Source organism: Arvicola amphibius, chromosome 12, assembly GCF_903992535.2.
Source record: "Arvicola amphibius chromosome 12, mArvAmp1.2, whole genome shotgun sequence".
NCBI classification, from domain to species: Eukaryota; Metazoa; Chordata; class Mammalia; order Rodentia; family Cricetidae; genus Arvicola; species Arvicola amphibius.
Window position 1 is genome coordinate 58,112,860 of NC_052058.2, and position 22,434 is coordinate 58,135,293.

A 22,434-nucleotide genomic window follows, 5' to 3' on the forward strand; every position below is an offset into this window, starting at 1 on the left:
TGAAAAATAAGGAAGCATGTCATGTGTGGGGAAAAACTATAACACCCCTGGGGTATATGGTGGTAGGATCCAGATTTATAACACAAATGGGGGAAATTACCTCAAATCTAGCTGGTTTAACAAGACTGAGACTTCTAGCTAAACTAATCTGTAGAGATAATCTCTCAACCCAAAGAATTCCCACAGACCAAGAACATTTGGAGTTAATCTCTCACTAAATATCCTATACCATTTGACAAAAGCAGGATTCATGAGGAAGGGTCAACATAACAACAAACAAGAAATTTAGAATGCTGCAAATGGGAAAATATAACTTTATACAGATGGATTTTATTAGGTTTTATTATATCTTGCTGGTGCCTTGATTTGCATTTTGGGACAAGGCAAATCTTTTAAAATGCCGTAACTAAAACTCTATTAAGATTAGCGATAAATCTTGAAACTCTTAGGAAGAAAATGAATGTATAAAATGCAACAGGGAGCATGCAATTGGCTGAACATTGTTACTGGATTACTACTAAATGACTATTGTGTGCAGAGGACAAACTGAATAAATTACCAGATTGTGACCAATTACGCCATACTATTCTGGAGTTAGTTAACGTATGCCTGTAACATATTTAGTCTATGTTCAAAACGTGAACAAAACTAAGCCTTTTGTAGGGCATTTTACCTTGTAAATGCATTGAAAATAAACTCATCTTAAGATAAACATGTGTGGCATCCTTGGATTTTGGAAAACCAATTCAGTTTTAAAGCTCAAAGATTACAAGAAAAAATGTATAACTTTCTTTTAATGATACTTACTTAAATTGAACTGTTCATTTCAATCCTTGGTACCATACTTTATTTTCCAGTATACTCCTTTATTTCAACTTGATTAAAAATATTGACTCTTACGCCAAAATTAATACTCTGAAATTTCAAATGTAGCCAAGGAAATGTAATGTGGTTTGCTTTCTGTTAGCAAAAATAATGAAAAGGGGAAATTTTAAAATAGAATAATTGATCTGTTTAAAAAAATAGCCTGACCTCCACATAGTTCGACAAGCATTTCTTCTTTTAGTCTTCTACATACTACTTAAAACGGAAAAAATGAAAGTTCAAGAAGTTAGCTTTAAGGAAAGCAAAAATTCATCAATTAGAACTTGAGCGGTGTGGTGAGGCTTGTAAATTGGAGGTCAGCAAAATCTCTTGGGATACTGAGACTCATTCGTCATAAAAACAAGAGACCAAATCAAGTAGGAAGCAAACGAACTCTGGAAGTTGCTACATCTGGCAGAGAACTGGCCATAGGCTATGCAGCAGCCTCAGGACCTACAAGCAAGGGCTCGCGCCTGTCCAGCCCACCTCCCAGGCAACCCAGCCTGCAGGCTCCGCCCAGCTGGCCACACAGGACCCGCCTCCTTCCGGCCTCCTCTGCCACTGCCTCACTGCCTGATGTCCTCCGCCCTTCCTCACATTCCTATCGCCCCCATTTCTCTCTAATGATGGAGTCAGAAGAACAAAAGCCCGCAACAGAGGCTTGGAAAGCGAGGCTCAGCCTCGGGCGGTGCGGTCCCCGGAGCCGGCTCTTCAGGCATCGCTCGGGGCAGCCCGTGGGCGCCCTCACCTGAAGTCCGAGGGGGCCTCGCGCCCGAGCTTGGCACGCTGATTGGCTGTTCGCCGTGCCGCGGAAGGAACCCGGATGTGCCCGGGGAGCTGTGTTGGCAGTCGGCGAGCTGAGGTTGGGGCTCTCCTTGGGTCCCGAGGGCCGGGCGGATGGCTCAGGATTGGGCGGGCTTCTCGGAGGAAGAGCTGAGGAGGCTAAAGCAGAATAAAGGTAGCGCGGATGTGCGCGCGGGTGCGGAGTCTTGCGTCCGTCAAGGACTGGAGGCCTCGCGGGTGGGTGAGGGGGCGTGGGGGCCTGGAGCTGCAAGTGGGCGGGCAGGGCCGGTGGGGCGCCCCAGGGATGATGGGGGTGCTCCAGGTGGGGTGTCTTCGTAGCCGGGGCCAGAGAGGCAGACCCGGAGGGTTTCTCTCTTAGGACCCGTTCTACAGTGACTTTTTCCTGTAGAAAAGAACGAGACTAGGGAGAGAAAGCGAAGCTACCGACCCGAAAGGCTCCTCCAGAGAGGATTGTAGCAGACTTGGGGTCAGAGTGAGTGGAGAGGAGTGCCTAGAGCATCATAACTGCTCTAGAAGAGCAGGAGGGGATCGTGAGAGTGAATACTTGTAAAAGAAATGATGTTATTGGTCAGTTGCGTCACTTCTGGTTATCACGTGATTTTGCAGTTCTTTCCAGTTTGGGGAGTCAACAAACCTAAAGGTTTTATGAGAGGATCGATTTGAAGCGCGCGTGTGTGCTCGTGTGCACGTGCACAGTACACTCACACGTACCTTGAGTACAAATATTTATATCACTGAATTGCTCTGTAGGTTGCTTCTGATGAATTAGTTTTCCGATGCTTGGCAGGAAACGATATGAAACGCTCTTGACCTGAGATTGAAATTTCACAAAGATGTTTGTGGGTGATCCTGGTAGTGCCCAGCGCTTCTGTGAGAACTTTCTGTCACTCTGGTAACGTTAAAAAAAAATACTTTGTTTAGGGATAAAATTAAAGAAATCCTTCTATGTCTGTAGTTAGGGAGAAGTGTGATGTAGCTCAGGTCCTTTGTAATTTTTCGCCTAGATGTGAGACTTATCCAGGGCTGACAGGTGCAAAAGGAAGTAAATTGCTAACGTGGGCTCGGTTTACTTATATATATTGGGTACATTGGGCCGGCCCAGGGAGGGGGCTTTTAAAAACTATCATAAGATTATCAGGTGTGAACGCTGATGCTGTTCAGCCGGATGCCTTTAGATTCTTGGGGCTTTTAAAAACTATCATAAGATTATCAGGTGTGAACGCTGATGCTGTTCAGCCGGATGCCTTTAGATTCTTGGGGCTTTTAAAACTATCATAAGATTATCAGGTGTGAACGCTGATGCTGTTCAGCCGGATGCCTTTAGATTCTTTTGTTATGTGACTTCGTTCTCCATTCACAAGCCTATTTATACTATATGCCTTGTTTCTGATCTGACTTTCAAGTTGTGGGCATCAGCATCTGAATTAGGTGTGTTGTCTTGCCCAAAGGCCTGTTTTATCCTTGTCAAGGGGGATGCTAACTTATCATGCAACACAACCTCTACATTGGAGATGTAAAGATGAGCAGGGTGTCTTTGCCTTCAGAGAGCTTGTAGATTAATGAGCCAGACCATAAAACAATATAGTAATAGGTAGCGCACAAGTGGTAGCCATAGACCAACCTCACACTGAGGATTTGATGCACCGTGGAGCTATTTCATGGAGGTTCAATGTTGGCAGAAGTTAGCTGGCCATGGCAAAGGTTTAATGAAGGACTCTAATATGGTTGTTATCTAAAAATGCATTTTAAAGTATTTCTGCATTTTGGATTTGATTAGACGGTGATAAGGACCTGAGCGTCAGGACCTGTCATTTGAAGGCGTAATTTAGACTGTGGATATAACATTACTTACCTGTGACTGCCATGAGAACAAAGGAAACATCTGTGCATTTCTGTGTAGCTAACGTGAACCAAAGTGACTGGCATTACAAACCCTAAGTCTTGGGTTTTCCCATTTTTAAAGCTGCAAAAATTGAATCTTCATCACAGCTGTGAAGAATGAAGTTAATAATCTGGGGAGATGGGATTGGTTGCTGGCAAAAATAAGGACAGGGTGTTTCTGAAAAACACTTGAGTGCACATGTAGTCAAGAATGTTCTCAGCCATCTTGTTTATAATATCCAAAGTTAAAAAACAAACCAATTGTCTATTTACAGGCAAGAGGATAAATAACTTGTGCTAGCTAGTGAGACTCTTTTAATCACTAGCTACATTCAGTAATTTATACATTACATAAATATGTGCAAAGGAGGCGAGTGGCAGGTGAGTAGGTCTAATAGAGTTATATATGAACAAATTATGTGAAGCAGGTGTATTTTAACACAGATATTGTTATATCTGAAGACTATCAAAGGGATGAAACAATTATGATTGGGAGAGGGTAAGGGGCTGTGAACAGGGATGAGACGGATACATACAGAAGTACTGATAATTAAGAAATCAGGCGAAGACAGTTTAAAGTGAAGCAAGAAAAAACTTTAACATAGCTAATTCCTTAAAATAATGAAGGTTTATTTTTCGGTTAGTGGCATGTGTAACATGGGTTTCCAGGTGAGGCTGATACAGTCATTCCACACTGACTTTTGATGCTGTCACATGGAGTTATATGTGGCAGGAAGAAAGAAGATTGGAAATTGAACATTGGTAGTTAAACGCTTTCACTAGAAAATAACTTTATAAAAGTAAGTCATAAATTTAGGGCTAGAACAGGTATCTAAATGGAGGGGTGGTATTCACTGTAGTCATTGATGTCTTAAAAATAAATTATTTTCAATCATACCGATTGGAAGAATGTATGGCATACATATACACATACATATATACATGTATATATGTATATACACATGATCTGAGGGTGATTTAAAATGTAAAAAAATGAAAGAATGCAACGCAACCTGCTCTGCCAGTGTTAAGATATTCCTGTGTGTCCTTTATTATTCCTTATGATTTATTTATTGTATGTATGTGTATGAGCCCTTTTGCCTTGGCTCTAGCATGGGCATTGTAGTCAGAGGATGTCTTGATGTCTTGTAAGAGTCAGTTCACTCCTTCTATCATGTGGGTCATAGGGATCAGAACTCAGGTCTTGAGGCTTGGTGACAAGTGCCTAGATCTGCTCAGCCATCTCGCTCACTGCCTTAGTCTTGACATCAGTATTCACTCTGGTCCTTTTTACTAATTTCCTTGCTAGTCTAACGCATTTATACTTTCCTACAAAAACTTTGAGAACAATTTTACCTAATTTCAGGGAATAGGAATTTGGTTAGAATTGCAGTGAATCTGGAGCTGTTGATATTATCATGTAATTAACACTACCAGTAAAGGTGTATAGCTTCCACTTATTTAGACCGTCTGTAATACCTTGAAACAAATCTTAGAATTTTTTGCCCCATATAAATCTTGAATGTTTTCTATTGTTAGATTTTCTTCCCTGGATGTATGACCATTTCTGGTATTCAAATATTCTCTCTTTAATTGTGTTATCAATTCTTGCTAGTAATGTGTGATAATACAAGCTGAAAAAAATAATAGATATTTCAAAGTAAAGGAATATGAAGAGATGCTAAACCATCAACAAGCAGAGCTTAAAAATCAAAAACACAGTGAGATACCACCATAGGCTCTCTTGGTGGCTGCAAGTCAGAACATTAGACGAAACAGTACATGGATTAAAGTGGAATCATACATACTGCTGGGCAAAATGCATTTTGGAAAGCAGTCTAACATCTAATGTTAGATTTTAACACCCGGTACTTTGGCAAAATTTAGCACATAAGGAAGTTGTAACAGCCCAGTTCACAGAAGTAACCAACCCAAGTGTCCTTGGGAAGAGATCAGTAAACTCCGGTTTGTCACTCTGGAATGACTCAGCATTTGAAGAGAATGAATATTGTCAGTATGATGCTAATAGAGAAAAAACTTGGACAGTACACTTTTTGTAAAAATTAATACATTTTAGAAATATTTGTTGACTGATTTCCTTATGCTCAACAACACATGATTCAAATGATAGTGAAGACGAGTCAGGGAGTGGGGCTTAAGGAGTAGATAGAGAGTGGAGCTCACAAACAGCCTGTTGCTAAATTACACACATGGAAAGTTATTAGGGGCTGAAGAGAAAACTCATCAGTTAAAAGAACTCTCACTGATCTTCCAGAGGAACCCAGGTCAGTTCACAGCCCCCATTTGGCAGCTCACAACCTTAAGTAACTAAGGTTTCTTGAGATCTGACAGCCCCTTCTGGCTTCTGAGGCCACTGCATGCTATACTTACATGCAGCAAAAAACTCATATAACAATAAAATCTTTTAAAACATTGTTTGACTTCTCAGGATTTTTCCCTTCCTGCTCTTGACTATCCAGTTTTTAAAATATTAGTAATGTTAATCATCAGTATTGTTTACAAACTTGTATGTGATTGTTGGCCTTTGTTTTTTGATTTTTGCTTTGGCTTTATGGTCCTGAGATCGAACCCAGAGCCTCATATTGTTGCTTCCCCTCTGAGCTGCATCCTCAGCCTGGCCTTAGCTGGAACATGCTGCTGAAGACTAAAAGTTTCTTTCCATTAGAGCATAATCTAGGTTTTTAATGGTTTGATAGAGTTCCCTACACTTGAAACCCATGCAGTTTGTATAAAACTGATATTAGGAGCTGGAGCCAGAGCTGAGTGAGTGAGCACTTGTCTGACATGTGCTAGTTCCTGGGTTCAGTCCAGGACCACATAAAAAATACAAATAGAAATAATTTTTAAGTACCTGTTTTTAATTGTGGGAATCAAGTGTCTGGCTGTATTGACCTAAATTGCTTTAATGACAGCAGCTGACTAGAAGTGACTGTGGCCAGTCCTCTTTGCACTAGATTATGCTCCTTGGCTGGCCCTAGTTTTGATATTTATAGTTTCCAGTACATAGTAACTTAAACAATGTGTTCTATTTTACATGCCCTGATTTGTTTATTTATTGCTAGTGGAAAATGAATCGTTCTAAGCCTTATGTCTATGCGTTGTAAAAAATATAAAGTAAAAAAAGACATAGCTGAATTACAAAGAAACTTAATTATTCAGTTAATGTTTTCACAAAACAGCCTCAGTGATATTTTCTGAAATGTAAATATGAACAGTAACCAATAAACTCATATTGCAAAATAGAGGAGAGTACTTTGTGTTTCTGAGAAGTTCGTGTGTTAGTTATTTTCTTGTGGCTATGATAAAAACACCCTAACAAAATCAACTTAAAGGAAAGGGATTCTGTTGACTCACAGTTGGAGAGTACTGGCCATTGTGGTGAGAAGTTCCCGAGGCAGGCATTTGTGGGAACTGGTTATGTTGCCGCTTGCCTCCTCCGAAAGCAGAGAACATGATGCCTATGTTTCAACTCATTTTTTCCTTTTAGACACTTGAGGATATAATCCCATCAGGGTATGGTGACAGACACAATAGATGGGTCTTTCCATCTCAATTATCTACTCAGAGCATACTCCACATTCATAGCCCATATATCATCTCCCACTGATTCTGATCTTATCAAGTTGATGATTCACATTAACCAACACAGTCCACAATTTTGATAATACCTACCTCTGTCTTCTTAAAAAATATTTCCATGCATATCTCCTTGCGTTGCCTCCATGGTTTAATAGTACATGGATAGTTTATAACTTCATGGCAGGGAACTAGACTGAAGCCAAGCTAACGACTGCAAAGTTTACAGCTCTACTTTGGAAATTCAAATTAATAACTTGTACTTCAAAGGTCAGTGTGGAATTTAAATATCGTATTTGACAAGTCTTTTGTTTGGTTGGTTTTTGTTTTCTTGCTGTGCTGGTGATTACAAGGCCTTGTAAATTCTAGGCAAATGCTCTACCACTGTGTGACATGCCCAGCCTTAAAAGTCCTCTTTGAGTTGGTCATTTGTAAGGAATAATAATTTTACATAGTGCAATTTTGTAGATCATATTAAATGTAATATGAGAGTGAAATTCCAATTATCTGCCCTAAGAGTTTAATCTTGGTACCAATATTTCTCCCAAAAGGAGCATTGTTATTTCATTTGTGCTTTAAACAAAATCCCTGTAATTGTTTTATCTTCCTCTGTTGCTTGTTTTAGGATGCTGGTAAAATTAATTTAAATGCATTAATTGGAACTTATCTGGTTTTTGGTGAATATGCCTTTGATCCATAAGCCAAAACAGTTGTAGAGCTAAGTAGAATTGTTGTAATATGTAAATCTGAGGGAAGGGCATCTCATTTGAGAACTAGCCATTAGTTGTTTCTGCACAACAGGGAGAATCATGAATCAAACCAACACTAACAGTATTTCAGAAAATTCAGTTGGCTACTCAGTTTCATCAGAATTAGTCAGTTCTTTTATAGTCCTCAAGTTGAAATGAAAACTTTGCCTTGTGTTCCCCAGACCTGGTTCAATGAAATAGATTTCCTATAAAGATGAATTGAAAGAGAGGCTGATTTTGTTAAATACTAATAGTATGATCTAAGAATTGTTGAACCCCCCCCCCCCAAAAAAATGGTTTTTTCCTGGGCTTTCAAAATAGAGAACGGGACCTCTAGAATTACAAAATTTAATACCACTACTTTGTTTTTAGAGAAATTATCATTATTTGCTGTTCACGAAAGGACTCTTCTTTTGTTTTCTCTTACCTAGATCTGTTTGAGCCTCAGCGCCGTCTCCCTGTGAAAAAAACTAGACAGCAGCTTCAGCGAGAAAAAGCCCTTCTAGAGCAAAGCCAAAAACTTGGTCTTCAAGATGGATCAGCCTCATTACCTCCAGAGCAGCTGCTTTCTACACCCAAACAGAGAGTTAACCATCAAAAACCACGAACTTCCCCGGCTGTCCCTAGTCCTCTCTCACTCTCCTCTTCTTCCACTGGCAATGGGAAGCCACAGAGTGTTCAAGGTCAGCCACAGGAACCCGGACTCCAGAATTCCCACGATGGTCACAGAAATACCGAGGTTCTAACTCCAAAGCCAGATTGCAAAGTGGAGAAAAAGAAAATGGAATTGTTAGTAAGTCTATGAGACTTTCATCTTTTCCCCAGGGACTGGAAAGAAATATAGTTTGTTGATTTGTTTTTTCTGCCTACAAATGAAACAAAACTATTGAAAAGAATCGACCACCTAAACATTTATGAGCTAAATATTTTGTCTTGTCATTTACTTTTTACAACATTATTATAATACATGCTTATTATTTTCACCTGATGGAGGAGTTATCTAGAACTTAGAGAAGATACAGATTCTGAACACTAGCCATGTGGCACATTTCTGTAAGCATAGCACTTGTGCAAAGGAAGGAGCCCTCAAGTCTTGACGCCAGAGTGATCTACACAGTGAGTTCCAGGCTAAGCTGAGTAGTATAGCAAGACTCTCTCTCAAATTTACACACACACACACACACACACACACACACAGGTTTATCTTCCTAAAGCTAACATAAACAGCCAGTAAGTAATAGAGTTGAAATATCTTTTTATTAGAATGTACATAGTTTTGCTCCACCTGTATAGAGATTTCCATTTGCTAACATTTGAATTTATAGTAATGGAAAGAAAAGATGGCATTTGTTTTTGTTTTTCCTTTTCTGATTTTTTTCAAAGTGTCGTGTTTTTCTCAATATCAGATATAGTCCTCATCTCTATTGATTTTGTGTCATGAGAGCCTTGCCTACCAGAGTTTTATGATATAATTGATTTGATGAGATGCATAAAATAACATGAATTAAGTTTGTTTCCTTGGTTTTTGGTTTGTTTTATAACACAGCTCAAGAAGGCTTTGAATTTGTGATTGAGATGGACAACTTAGATGAGATGTCATAGGAATAGCGTTGGTTTTGAATACTCTGGGATGTTCATGGGAGACAGTAATTTGAGGAGCCATTGATTTTAAAAAGGAAGAATTCTGATATGATGAGCTTATGAAAAGAGAGCCATATCTTAAAGTGTTCTATGATGTTTTCTGAGCCAGGCAAAAGCTAGCAAACAGTGGAGAAATAGAAGACAGCAAGGATAACGGTAATGCATACTTCCTGGTGAAGCGTAATTAATACTAGAGCCCCAAGGGAAAATATCCTGTCAAAGTAGTGATTAGAGAAATGGCAGGCTTGTTTGTAGTTGAGAGAGGGACCTGTGGAATGGAAAGGATGAAAAATGACTTGTGCCAGCCCTAAGGGAAGCTGTAGTAGCAGAAAGAAAAGGGCAGGTTTATAGGTGGTTGCTAGGTCTCTGGGTAAAGATGTTGGGTGGGCTGGATAAACGCCAGTAGGGAGAAGAAAGAGCTTTGCTGTGACCTTGTTTATGTTGACAGCATTATGACTATGGAAATATTCATGTGTCCTCTTTCAGAATTAGACATGTTATAAGATAGAGTACATGCTTTCAGTCTTTGGCTTCTATATTAGTGTATTCCATTTGCCTTTAGCTCAGACAACTACTCATTTAAAATGCTCCACGAGTTGGAGATAGAGGACTGTGCAGGTTGTGTTTATGTATATTTGTACACACATATATGTGTACTTGGGGAGATGTGGAGGTGTTGGATGAAGGGAAGGTGATGCAATCGTGTTTCAATTAAAGATCAATTGTGAGAGCGGAGTTGGAGAAAAGTGAGCAGATGAAAAACATGTAATAAACAGTCACTGGCTGTTACCTTAAGATGTTAAGGAAGTCCAGACTTTATTCATAAGGAAAATTCTGAAAGGTAAAACATGACATCAACCTCAGACCAATATACTTTGACTTCCATTTTACAGATGTTATTATCCACACACACATTTCTTTGTACTCCTAAAAGAATGTCACAGTACTTGGGCTTACAGTTTGTGGGTTCCTAGATTATACACATATATAGATTTCAAAGGTCCAATTTATAGACGCCTCTTTACTTCAGACCGTGTTCTTTGTTCGTATTAGAACAGAGTAATGAGCTGCAGATGGATTTCTTTTAAAGGGATTTTTGAAAGAAAATATATGTAATCTGCCTGATTAAATTTTATGTGTAGAAGACAGATTGGTAAGGTGTGGGCCTGGGTAACAGTCTTTTTTCATAAATTCATTTTTGTGCCTCTTCTCCCCCACCCACCCCACCCCACCCCACCCCCAGGCAAGAAAAATCTCGTTGGGAAGTCCTCCAACAAGAACAGCGACTAATGGAAGAGAAAAATAAACGTAAGAAAGCCCTTTTGGCTCAAGCCATCGCAGAAAGGTGAGGCTTCTGGGTCAGGGATGGTGACGCACAGTCATCTCTTCGAGCTGATGTTTATTTTCCCATGCCTTCCTCAATAAACCAATACTTGCATTGCAACTCTAATAAGACAAATTATGCTTTAAATGATACGAAATTCTAGTTTTACCTTTTAGGGAGGATTTTTTTTTAAAGTAATGAATCATGATGTATTTGCAATGTCAGCTGCAAGTGAAGGGCTGGCATCAGTGTTAACCGTCTGTTAACACACAGTCATGGGGGCAAGCAGAAATGGGTATCAGTGTGTGTATGTGAGCAGCAAATGCAGGTTTAATTTGAATGTGGAAAAGTGTTGGCATCTAGCACGTAGAGAGTAAGTGCGGTACAAGAGTGACTAACATTGTCATAAACTTTGTGTTTCTTACTAGCATGTTTCTTAAATAAGTTCCTGTTTCATTGGTAACTTACAGCAGCCATCATGTAGCCTATGTGAGGTTTGATTTTTTTTCCTCCATACCTTCAGTGGTAGGTGTGTCAGTAGTCTCTCCTCATGTGCTGTATCATACTGGCTCCAAACTGCAGCATTCCCTGTGTGAGCCATTCTTCCCTGTCCCTGTTGCTCTTCCTATGCTCTGAGTTTGTAATTCCAGTTCTCCTGTGGTCTTAAGCTGTGTCAGTAAAGTGGTGACTGGACTGAATGCAAGCAAGTATTCAGTGATGTGTTGCTTTTAGGACCTCCAGATAGTGTTGGGGACTGTGGACCCCAGACCCTGAATTTCCTGTGATCTCCTGCCTGCCGGAGTAAACAACTTGCTTTCCTGTGCTTGCAGCTGCTCTGAGCAAACAACTTGTTTTGCAGCTGCTCTGAGCACGAGACCCTCAGGAGTTCCTGATGGCAGGGGAGTGGCTTCTGATGGGCTTGCAGCTGAGAGGACATGGAAGGAGACCCTATATAAGCTGCCCTGGAACACAATAAAGAGAGCATTCTTGGGTGTCTGTGTGTGTTAGGAACCATACTGAAGTGCATAGAGCAGGTCTTGTGTTACAAAATAAGAATGGTGGAATGTGCCTACTAACCCAGCTCTCCCAAGACTGAGGCAGGAAGATTGGCCTAAATTCAAGAGCAGCCTATGCTGCACAGCTGTGTAGCTGTGTAGCAAGACTGTGTGTTAAACTGTTATTGAGGTTTGAATTGATGGAAGGACATAAGAGATGAGAGGAAGATAGGTAGATATAAGAATAATTCAGAGAGAAAAACACTTGAAAAGATTTTTTCCCCTTTTACAACAACTTCTCATGAAGTATAATATATAAAGATACAACTCACAGGTTGGGTTATACTTCAAAAAAAAACTATAAAAGAATAATACCATCTTTTTTTCTACAAGTGATTGATTATGCTTTAAAAAGGGATTTTCTTAGCCTTTACTAAGAGTAGAGACTGTTTATAGGACATTTTACAAAAGAACTTAGGTGTGTCCAGCTTGCCGTAGTGCTGCAAACCTACAATCCTGGCACTTGGGAGGCAGAGGCAGGAGAATTGTGAGTGCAGAGCTGGCCTGGGCCATGTTGTCCCTTATCTTAAAAAGAATGCATCGTTTCCATGCCTCTGCTGTTGATTTAAGACAGAGTAACATAGATGCAGACAGAAATGCAGGGAAACACAGCATGGTTCTGTTGTTAATAAATGATAATGAAGCACTTAAAGTCAGACTGCTGCTTACTGAATGTGCACAGAAAGGGAAGATGAATGCCTCAAACAGTCAAAGTCAGGGATGGAAGCTGCCCTTGGTGGTGTCACTGGGGACAGGTTCTGTTCCCTAGGAAATGTGTGTGCAATTCTGAATGGATGAATTAATGGTTAAAGGTTCACTTTTGTGTTTGAAGTATATGTGTACTTTTGTGTCTGAAGTATATGTGTACTTGGGTGCAGTAAGAGGCAGATGAATGATCAAGTAGGGTGTGCTTTAAAACAGAAAGGAGTCTGGGTCCCATGGATAATTGTAAGGGCCTGTATACAGTTTTCCTAGGAAACAAGATGAGACTGAAGAAGTTGAAAAGATAGATGTTTCCAGACAAGGAAATGTTATTAGTGAGGTTGGATCTTTCTGTCAAGTGAGAATGGGAGCTGATAGTGGACTCGGAAAGGAGGTTGGAGTTTGGAAAGCTGTTTTAGGTACTTCCATGTAAGGGGAATATTAACATGTTCCTCATGTAAGTCCACAAATGAACTGCTTATCAATTTCTTTCTCTCTTCTTTCTTTCTCTTTCTTTTCTTTCTTTCTCTTTTCTTTCTTTCTTTCTTCTTTCTTTCTTTCTTTCTCTCTTCTTCTCTCTTTCTTTCTCTTCTTCTCTTTCTTTCTTCTCTTTCTCTCTTTCTCTTTCTTCTCTTTCTTTCTTTCTTCTTTTGGGGGCAGGTTTCAAGACTGAGTTTCTCTGTGTAGCCCTAGCTGTTCTAGAACTCTTGTAGACCAGGCTAGTCTTGGACTCACAGAGATCCTCCTGCCTCTGCCTCCCAAGTGCTGGGATTAAAGGTGTGCACCACCACCACCCGGCTTTATCAGGAGCTTTTATAAAAACCTTAATTTTTGCTTTATTCATGAAATTGTTATGTACTAATAGAAAGTTTAGAAAAACAAGGAGAAAAGAGCATTGATTTTTTTTTGTCAATTCTGATTTTTTTCTATGTTCTTAAAAGAATGTCATGAACTATAACTATATACACAATTACCGTCCTTTTCCATTTATATCATGTATGGAAATGTGGTCTTAAAGTGTTCTCCTCCAACTCACATTCCTGGTTTTCCAGATCTAAAAGGACCCAAGCAGAGACCATGAAGCTGAAGAGGATCCAGAAGGAGTTACAGGCCTTAGATGACATGGTGTCAGCTGACATTGGAATCCTCAGGAACAGAATTGACCAGGCCAGCCTAGAGTATTCCTATGCACGGTGGGTAGGATAGTGAGGTCTGAAGAGTCTGGCGTGAGCCGTGTCCCTTACTCACTGTGCCAGTGGGTTTATGTCTGTCTCCAGTAGAATCTCATGAGAGTGCCATGGGTAACATGCTAATTCAAGTGGTTGCCTGTCCTATCGCTTTACCTTGTTGAAATTCCTCTTATAGCATTTCCTGAATTGCTCATTTGCATTTTAGTGTTTCCTGATTAACCTTTACCTATTTAACGTTTGAGATACCGAGTATTTCAAGTTCTATCAAATTATATGCCTGATTAGCTCACTGCAGAACTGTATTATTCTAACAGCAAGTTTGTGTTCCTTCCATTAAAATTTGGGCTCTTTGATATTGCCTTTATAGAATTGGGCCAAATTCTCACTCTGATATCAAAGTAAGAAAGCTAGTTGATTTTGAAAATACTTTTGAATATAAGCTAGGAGTGGTGGTACATGCTTTTATTTCCAGCACTCAAGAGACTGAAGCAGGAGGACCATCGCAAGTTCAAGGCCAACCTGGGGTACAAAGAAGGACTCTGTCTATGAGTAGAAAGAAAAAATACTTATGGATATATTTTCTTAAATATTCTCTAAGTATTGTGAAGTTTGTTTTTCCTTGTTTGGTTATACTTTGTACAAAATGGTCTGTTATCATGTGCTTCCTTGGTTTCAACTGTTAGCGTTTTTATAAAGAAGGAATCATTGTGGAATATTTTTAAAGTGAATAGACACATGTAAAGAATTACATGGGCTTTGCAAGCAGATAAAAGGGCAAAAAATATGCCCAATTTCAGGGTTCTCAGTCCCGTCAACGTTGCTTTAATCATCCACGTTTGTGTTTTTCACAAGGGAATGCTATGCTAATGACTCAGCTTTGCATCTTTCTCTGTAACACTAGAAATCAATCAGAATGCTTCATTAGTCTCGGGTAAACCACAACATCAGAATGTTTATATAACAATTTAATAAAGCGGAAATGCTTGGTGATAGTTTTAATTCACTGTTTAGTGTTTGGAAGAGGCCTGTGGTTGTCCTTGTGACCTGGTAATTGTTGATTGCGCATTTGCTATGAATGGTTGTCCTTATTAGTGGACATCCTAAATCAGTGCCATCGCAGCTGATAACCAGAAGTTTCCAATTTCTGTTACTGTTAGGTCACTAGGAATTCGTTGCACATAAACTGTCAGCACATCTTATTCTCTGAAACTAAGCTGGCCACCTCTGCAGCCTCTTATCCCGATAGTCCATAGTACCTCCTAGTCCTGGGTACAGCAGAAAAAGTCTAATTGTGGCTTTTTTATTTAATTATTTCTTTTGGGTTTTTTGAGATTATAATATAATTACATCATTTTTCCTTCCCTTTCTTCAAACCCTCCAATATATCTCTCCTTTCTATTTTTCAAATTCATGACCTCTGCTTTTCAATTGTTATTAGATATGTACGTGTGTGTGTGTGTGTGTGTGTGTGTGTTTGTGTGCCTATTCCTAAATACATAAATACAATCAGCTTGGTGTGTGTTTTACTTCTGTCCTGAATAGGCTGCGAAAGATGTCCTTTTTACATTGGCTATTGAATAGGAAATGTCAGTTTTAGCTTTTGGAAACTACAGATGAAGTAGGTTACTATTTTTTACTGAAACTTACACAGAGAATTCTTAAACAGTAAAAGTTTCACATCCTATTTTTATTTCATATGTTTAATAAGCTAAGATCCCACTTTCATGGTACTGTCATTGATAGAACCATGTGAAAGGATGCCGATGTGTGAATCTCCTTTTCAAAGGCTGTTCGCTGAACATAAATCAGAGAAGCCATACACAGTCCTAACGAGAATTAAGATTGTGTCTTGTTCATTCATAAGATTAATACATAATTTTCTAAATTTATATTTATGGTTATTGAGCAGTTATAGATATTGAAATGATTAATTGTACGTGGAAATTGCATCTCCTTTTTATCCTTAGAAATACATTTTCACTCACTGGTTCATGAAATTGAAAAATTCATCTGGATGGACCATTCTGCACATTGGTAGTTCACGTGGCCAATCAGCTTTACTACTTAGACTCCAGATGTGACTCTGCATTGTTTCAGTTTCCTAGGGCTTTCATAACAAATTACCATAAACTGTATGCTTTAAAGCACCAGAAAGTTCTCATCTTTTCTGGAGAATAAAAACCCAAAATAAAGGTGTTAGCAGGGGCACGATTTTTAAGAGACCCTATGGTTCAATTTCTTACCCTTTCTGACTTTGGATGGTTATACCTATTCATGGACTTGTGGCCACAGTTTGGTATAGAAAGGGTTAAACATTGAGGGGTTTTTTTTGTTTGTTTGTTTGTTTAAAGACTGTCAAAGATACCAAGACAAAGAGACAGTTTTTAAAACCTTTAAATAACCTTAAATCACTCAGTGTCCCCCTAAAACAACAAAACAATTCTCTGATTACATTTCCAGTTCAGTATGTCTTACTGGCTTATATATAATGATCTTACTCTCTTCCAGAGTACCCATCCTTCCCAGATTCAGAATGAGTGACAAGACCCCTAGACTAATCATGTAGTTTGTGAAACTAATCAATATTTCAAACATCAGTCATTTTATAGGAGAATATATATGTATGTTCTAGGCCAGAAAAACTTTAAACAAATAAACAAAATACAGAATCTTAAGTGATTTACCTGGGATGCACTCAGATCAGTAGAAACCTTGGGAGCTGACTGCAGATGTTCATTTCAGTTCAGTGGTTGTGAAACCAGTCTGTAAATCTCTGCTGACTAGGAGAGCAGAGCTGGAGTGCAGATAGGGATAGACCCAGAGAGTAGAGAGGACTGGGGAAAGGCTGAAGTATTCATATGTCTATGATGTCGGAGCTCTTGACTTAATGTTAGAACATTCATAAGCAGGATATGTTACCTAGTGTAGAAATAAAGGACCCAGATACCCAGTAAAAGTTTTTTAACATAATTTTTTAACATGGGAAGATACTGAAAAACAACATGTTCATTCTTATGTTTATTAGGTGATAGTAAAATAAGAGAAGTACAATAAATGAGCACAGCATAAATTGCAACTTTAGAATTATAAATACCAGGAACCTAGTTTTCCTGTAACTGTAGTTTTAGATATGTGTCACTAAATGGCAGTGATGGTTTTTATTTAAATGCCCTGCAGGGGAAGTTGTTTATTAGGCACTGGGAAGAATTCTTGGACTGTTTACACTGCTGACTCTCAAGCCACACAATCTGTGTGACTGTTAATGTCATTGTTTTGCAGATAGACCCAAGACTGAGTTGCAGTAACTGCCAGAGTTTTTGGTCTTTGTATGACCTCATCTCTAACCCCTTCTGTAGAAATCCAAGTATTTCACTCAAGATGTTGACCCTGGTGGTACATGTAGTTAGACCAAAGATTTATATCCACTCAAGGCCATTTCCTTACAGGCAAAACAGTGGTTCATAACCAATGACATTAAGAATTCCATTTAGACTGAGCTGTGTGAGGGCTATCCATGCTATCTTTCTGGATTTGGAGAAAATGAATGGGATGAATCTGATGGCAGCTGATAGCCATTTTGGCCTGTGACTGTGACAGAGAGTTTAGATAGAAGGGGTGTGGCTTCTAAACATGGAGAACAGCCTGTAATTCTGGTGGCTTGCTTGTGACAGTGTTCCTTGTATCCTGCAGTACAAGTCTTTTCTCTCCCTTAGCTAGCCTGGATATATACCTGTGTATCCAAAGACCAAAAAGGTATACATTACTGACCAACAGAGGACAGGTTTGAACTTTCAGTTCTCTACACTCAAAGCCTTTATAATTTTCACTGTGTGTCTTTCCAAGATAATCTTCCACTAGAAGGTATAATTCTTTCTTATTTTCTCTAAGTTATACTTAAAGCTCATATTGGAATTTATAAATGGAGACCATGTTCCTATTTACTGAACATCCAGACCTGTATAATCACACAGAAACTATATTAATTACAACACTGTTTGGCCAATAGCATAGGCATATTCCTAGTTAGCTCTTACATCTTAAGTTAACCCATTTCTATTAATTTGTGTATCACCACAAGCCTGTGGCCTACCAGTAAGGTTCACTGTCTTTCCCTTTAGCAACAACATGGCTTCTTCCTGACTCTACCCTCATTTTCCCAGCTTTCAGTTTAGTTTTCCCGTGTAGCTCTATTCTGCCCTGTCGTAGGCCAAAGCAGCTTCTTTATTAACCAATGGTAATAAAACATATTCATAGCATACTGAGGAATTATTGAAGTTAAGTAGGCCATCAAAACTGTTAAGTCAACAGGGCTTTCACAAATATTAGTGGTAATTGAATTGAACTAGTTGACAAATATTGGAGAAGGTTGCTTGTTAAGTTCCCAGCTACTCGGCTAGCTTAGACCTGAAATAATCACACAGAAACTGTATTAATTAAATCACTACTTGGCCCATTAGCTCTAGCTTCTTATTGGCTAACTCTTATATTAATTTAACCAATTTCTATTAATCTGTATATTAATATAATATATTAATCTGATAAGCCACGTGGCTGTGGCTTATCGGGTAAAGTTCACAATGTCTATTTCTGGCTGCTCCATGGCTTCTCTCTGACTCCACCCTTCTTTCTCCCATCTTTCAATTTAGTTTTCCCCACCTAGCTAAGTTCTGCCCTGCTGTAGGTCCAAAGCAGTTTCTGTAATTACACCATATAGAGGGGAATCCCACATCAAACTAATTGTTTTCTTTCAGAGAGGAAGAAACTGACTGTTTTAAAGAGAAGTACCACATGTAGAAAGTCAAGCTATGACAACCTTATTGTATATAACATCTAATGCAAGGGGTAGGGAGTTTCTGGGGTGGCTTCTCCCCTCTATTTACCTTACTTCACAAGAGACTTGGATTACTCATCCATACTGCTTATTCCTGTTCAGATATGTACACTGATCTGCCCTCCCTTCCTCTTTCCTCCCCTCTCTCCTTCTCTCCCTTCCTTCCTTCCTTCCTTCTATTTCCTTTTCCTTCTCATGTTGCTAGTCAAGTACTCTGCTATTCCCCTATATTCTCAGACTATAAAACCTCTTTTACACGTAACAATAGTCTTTTGTTATGTGGAATGAAAATGACTTAGCCTGGGGATTTTCAACTAGGAGCACTTGTGTGTCTCAAAAACAATGTTCAGAGATATTTTTGGTGACATAAAGTTTAGTGTGTGGTGGTACTAATAGATAAACCAGGAATACTGTTTAGCATCCTACAAGCTTCTGAACAACTCCTCATAAGAAAGAATTATATGGCCCAAGCTATCAGTGTGGGCTTTGAGGAGCCCTACCTAAACTGACATTGGTCTGGCAGTTTCTGTTTTTGGTGTTTACTTCTCGCCCTCACTTGATGCCCTTTGGTTGGCTGTGTTTTGTTTTTACTATATTCGCTCCTTCATTAAAATACTTTCTTTCCTAATCTATTAATTGGGAGGTGTGAATTTTCTACTTTCCTCATCTCTTGTTTTGCTGTCATAAATTTAACCAACTCTGTACTTTAAGTTGCTCTGGCTAGCTTTTGCCAGCTCCTGAGGAGGTTCTATGGTGTCACACAGGTACCTTGAAATTATCCAGAGTGGCTGTTTTTCTATCACATAGCCTGGCAAATGCTACAAATCTGAGCTGTCTGTTCTCTCCATCACCCCCCAGAACTAACCTGCCACTCTTGAACTCTCTTGACCTGCTGTCACTCAGGCACAGCTTTGGAAAGATATACTGAAGAATCACAGGCCATAAATCCAAATCAGGGTGTTGTGATAGTTGTAGCACTTTAACCTAGTAGACCTTACATGTTGTCCACTATTGTCAAAGCATTAGTATCCATAGCTTCATTGTACATTTCATTTCCCATTTTAGTTTGTGTCTGTCTCTCAGAAAGCTTCCCAATTGAAGTGAATAAACCAGTCTTTGTATGTGTCCCTCTAGGAAGCGGTTTGATAGGGCTGAAGCTGAATACATTACAGCAAAGCTGGATTTACAGCGCAAAACCGAGACAAAAGAACAGCTAACTGAACACCTCTGCACCATCATCCAGCAGAACGAGCTCCGGAAGGCCAAGAAGCTGGAGGAGCTGATGCAGCAGCTGGACGTGCAGGCTGATGAGGAGGCTTTGGAACTCGAGGTGGAGGTTGAACAGTTGCTCCGAGAACAGGAAGCAGAGGCAGGCAAACAAGTGGCTCCTGTAGAGAGGCTATGTCAGCCTGCTGGGGAGGCTGTGTCTTCAGAGAACAAAGAGCCTCAAGAGCAAGCTACTTCTGCCGAGGCAGACAAGCCAGGCAAACTTTCCAGTAGCCCTCCCCTTAGACTAGACTGTCCAGGTCAAGGAACTAAGGACTTTTCAGCTGCTGTGGCCACTTGAGGGGCTGGTGTTTATTCCATTAACATATCTTAGCGGTAAATTACAGCCCATCTCTGATAAAAAGTTCTTTAAACCTGTTTGTGTTTGAATCCATGCCTAGTGTTGGTTAGATATCATGTCTGGTCATTCCAAAGTCACAGATTGTGACAGTTTCCTATCTAGGAGTATTGACTCCTCGGTGTTCCTTCATCCTTATTACTGAGTCAAAGTGAGTGACTCAAAGGTTGGGTGAGCATGGATCCCTGGTTTTGATTCTCAACACTACAAAAAGAGCAGAATGGTAGAAGAAAAACTACATGGCTAGTGTTCAGAAAAGCAGAGCGAGAGGGTTCTCAGTACTTGACCAAACTTAACCTGTGAGAAAATACTGAGACTGCATGATCTATTTATGCAGTCATTAAAAAGACAAAAATACCATAGACAGAGTGGAGAAAAGAAAGACAGATTAAGTTTCTTCTCTGGATACTGCTATGGTGATGAAGCACAACTTGGCAATCAGAGCTCAGGTTAGGAACTAGACAACTTAAGCCAACACTATTTTGCCAGTAAATGGTTTCTTGTTTACACCTGAATTTTGATTACTTAATATACATCTCTAAACAAATTGTGTATGTGTAATTTTGCTTTTGACATATTCTGTTTTCCTCATCCAACCAATGAATTGATGGGTAAAATTTAGACAGTGAAAAGTTTCTAAAGTGAATCTGAAAATGGAGAATCTTACTGCCTCTCCATCATCCACCAGTGATGTATTCCTCTCAAAAGTGTAACATGGGCATTTTCTATGTTGAGTATTATATTGTCATAAAGCATTTCAATTGTTAAAGTACTCATTCTCTTAGTACTTTCATAGTTTGTTGATTGCCTGTTCCCTAATACTTGACCACTGCATTGTGATATATGTGAATGTATATATAAGTATTTCAGATTTGCCACAGAATATACCATTGTTAGCGTAAATTATGATCTATTTATCAGAAATTGCACACAATAAAATTGTTTTCAATCATAAAAAAGGAACATAAAGACAGTTATATCCATAATACATTATAGAAAAGCTGGGGACATCCTGTTTTTAAATTCTTTTTTAAGGTGTTATCTTCTGATAATAAGGATGCTTTGTATTTTTCTATGACCTAAGTTGCAAGATAATTTTCCATTACTGACTTCTAAACACATTTATTTAGATTGTTATTTTTATTTATGAATGACATACATGCAAATTTAAAAGTCCAATGCCTGATACAGTCTTATTTTTCTAAGGAATAAACAAGTCTGATGTGTTTACAGTATGGTCTTTCATTTACATTAAAAAAAGTTTCAAACCTGTTTGATATATGTTAACTAGGATATGTGTATAACACAGTCATGGAAGAAATGTGCTAGCTACCACACCTGGCACCACTCTGTTTTTGTGACATTTTCCACGTATCTCAACCTAAAAAGTGTCACTGCATCCACCTCCTAATAATTTTGCTTTAAAACTTCATTGTGTGTGTGTGTGTGTGTGTGTGTGTGTGTGTGTGAAATGCTTTCAAATATGTGCTATAAAAGTTCAATTGAAACTGTTCCTTTGACAAAGCATTGTCCCACCAGCTTTTCTAGAGTGCTCAGGTGATGGTATAAGTGACAAAATTATATTGCATGAGTTTTATGCAAAGGCAGCTGCGGCCCATGTGTGCGAGGATCCAGAGCAAGTGAGTGAGAACTGGAGGCACCTGATGTGAGGACCATATGTACTGATTTCCCAGGACAGCCCTGGAACACGTCCTTTAAAATACACTGATCAGCTTTGGTCTATAAATTCACAAGTACATTTCTATGAAGGAAATCAGCCCAAAATTACTAATCATCATTCTGCTTGTCTAACAGTTATGAGGCAATGCTTGCCAGATTGTTATAAGCTGCACTCGCTGGGGAGCATAATTTTGTTTTAAACTTGAATTTAAAGGTTCTTAAAAACTCCATTCCTGGTGACTACTTTTTGTTTTAAACTGGAGCCATTTCTGTAGGTTCTGGAGAAGCAGACTTCCTTTAAAAATGGTTCTCATTGCGTTGAAAATAACTTTTTTCCTCAGAATTTTCACCTCTGCATAATTCTGCTGAATTACAGTGCTTGCAGGTGGTAAATCTGTTCTCAGAAGAGCACAGCTGGTTTGCAAGTCATGATAACAATCTCTGATTGGAATTCCAAGAGCAGAGTTCTTTGCTGGCCTGGCATCTGAGTTA

General features: G+C 39.2%; 1 protein-coding gene and 1 pseudogene across 3 annotated transcripts; one reads left to right on the forward strand and one right to left on the reverse strand.

Annotated features, from left to right (window-relative positions):
- The first annotated feature begins 1,673 nt into the window (after positions 1 to 1,673).
- On the forward strand, positions 1,674 to 21,494 carry Gorab (golgin, RAB6 interacting). Of its 3 annotated transcripts, XM_038349412.1 has the most exons (5): positions 1,674 to 1,822; positions 8,327 to 8,684; positions 10,780 to 10,881; positions 13,670 to 13,810; positions 19,773 to 21,494. In XM_038349412.1, exons 1-5 carry the CDS (start codon positions 1,762 to 1,764, stop codon positions 20,203 to 20,205), a joined length of 1,095 nt encoding a protein of 364 aa, XP_038205340.1. In that variant the 5' UTR covers positions 1,674 to 1,761; the 3' UTR covers positions 20,206 to 21,494. The 3 variants fall into 3 exon arrangements, with proteins under 3 accessions (XP_038205340.1, XP_038205341.1, XP_038205343.1); XM_038349413.1 differs by lacking the exon at positions 1,674 to 1,822 and having other exon boundaries at positions 8,555 to 8,688; XM_038349415.1 differs by lacking the exons at positions 1,674 to 1,822; positions 8,327 to 8,684 and adding an exon at positions 8,776 to 9,692.
- On the reverse strand, positions 3,056 to 3,163 carry LOC119799615 (annotated as a pseudogene).
- Positions 21,495 to 22,434: the final 940 nt, after the last annotated feature.

Excerpts from the sequence above, each read along its gene's own strand:
- Gorab (XM_038349412.1), top strand. The coding sequence starts at position 1,762 with ATGGCTCAGGATTGGGCGGGCTTCTCGGAGGAAGAGCTGAGGAGGCTA. Across the intron at positions 1,823-8,326 it reads GAGGCTAAAGCAGAATAAAG|ATCTGTTTGAGCCTCAGCGC; the intron begins GTAGCGCGGATG and ends TCTCTTACCTAG. Across the intron at positions 13,811-19,772 it reads CTAGAGTATTCCTATGCACG|GAAGCGGTTTGATAGGGCTG; the intron begins GTGGGTAGGATA and ends GTGTCCCTCTAG.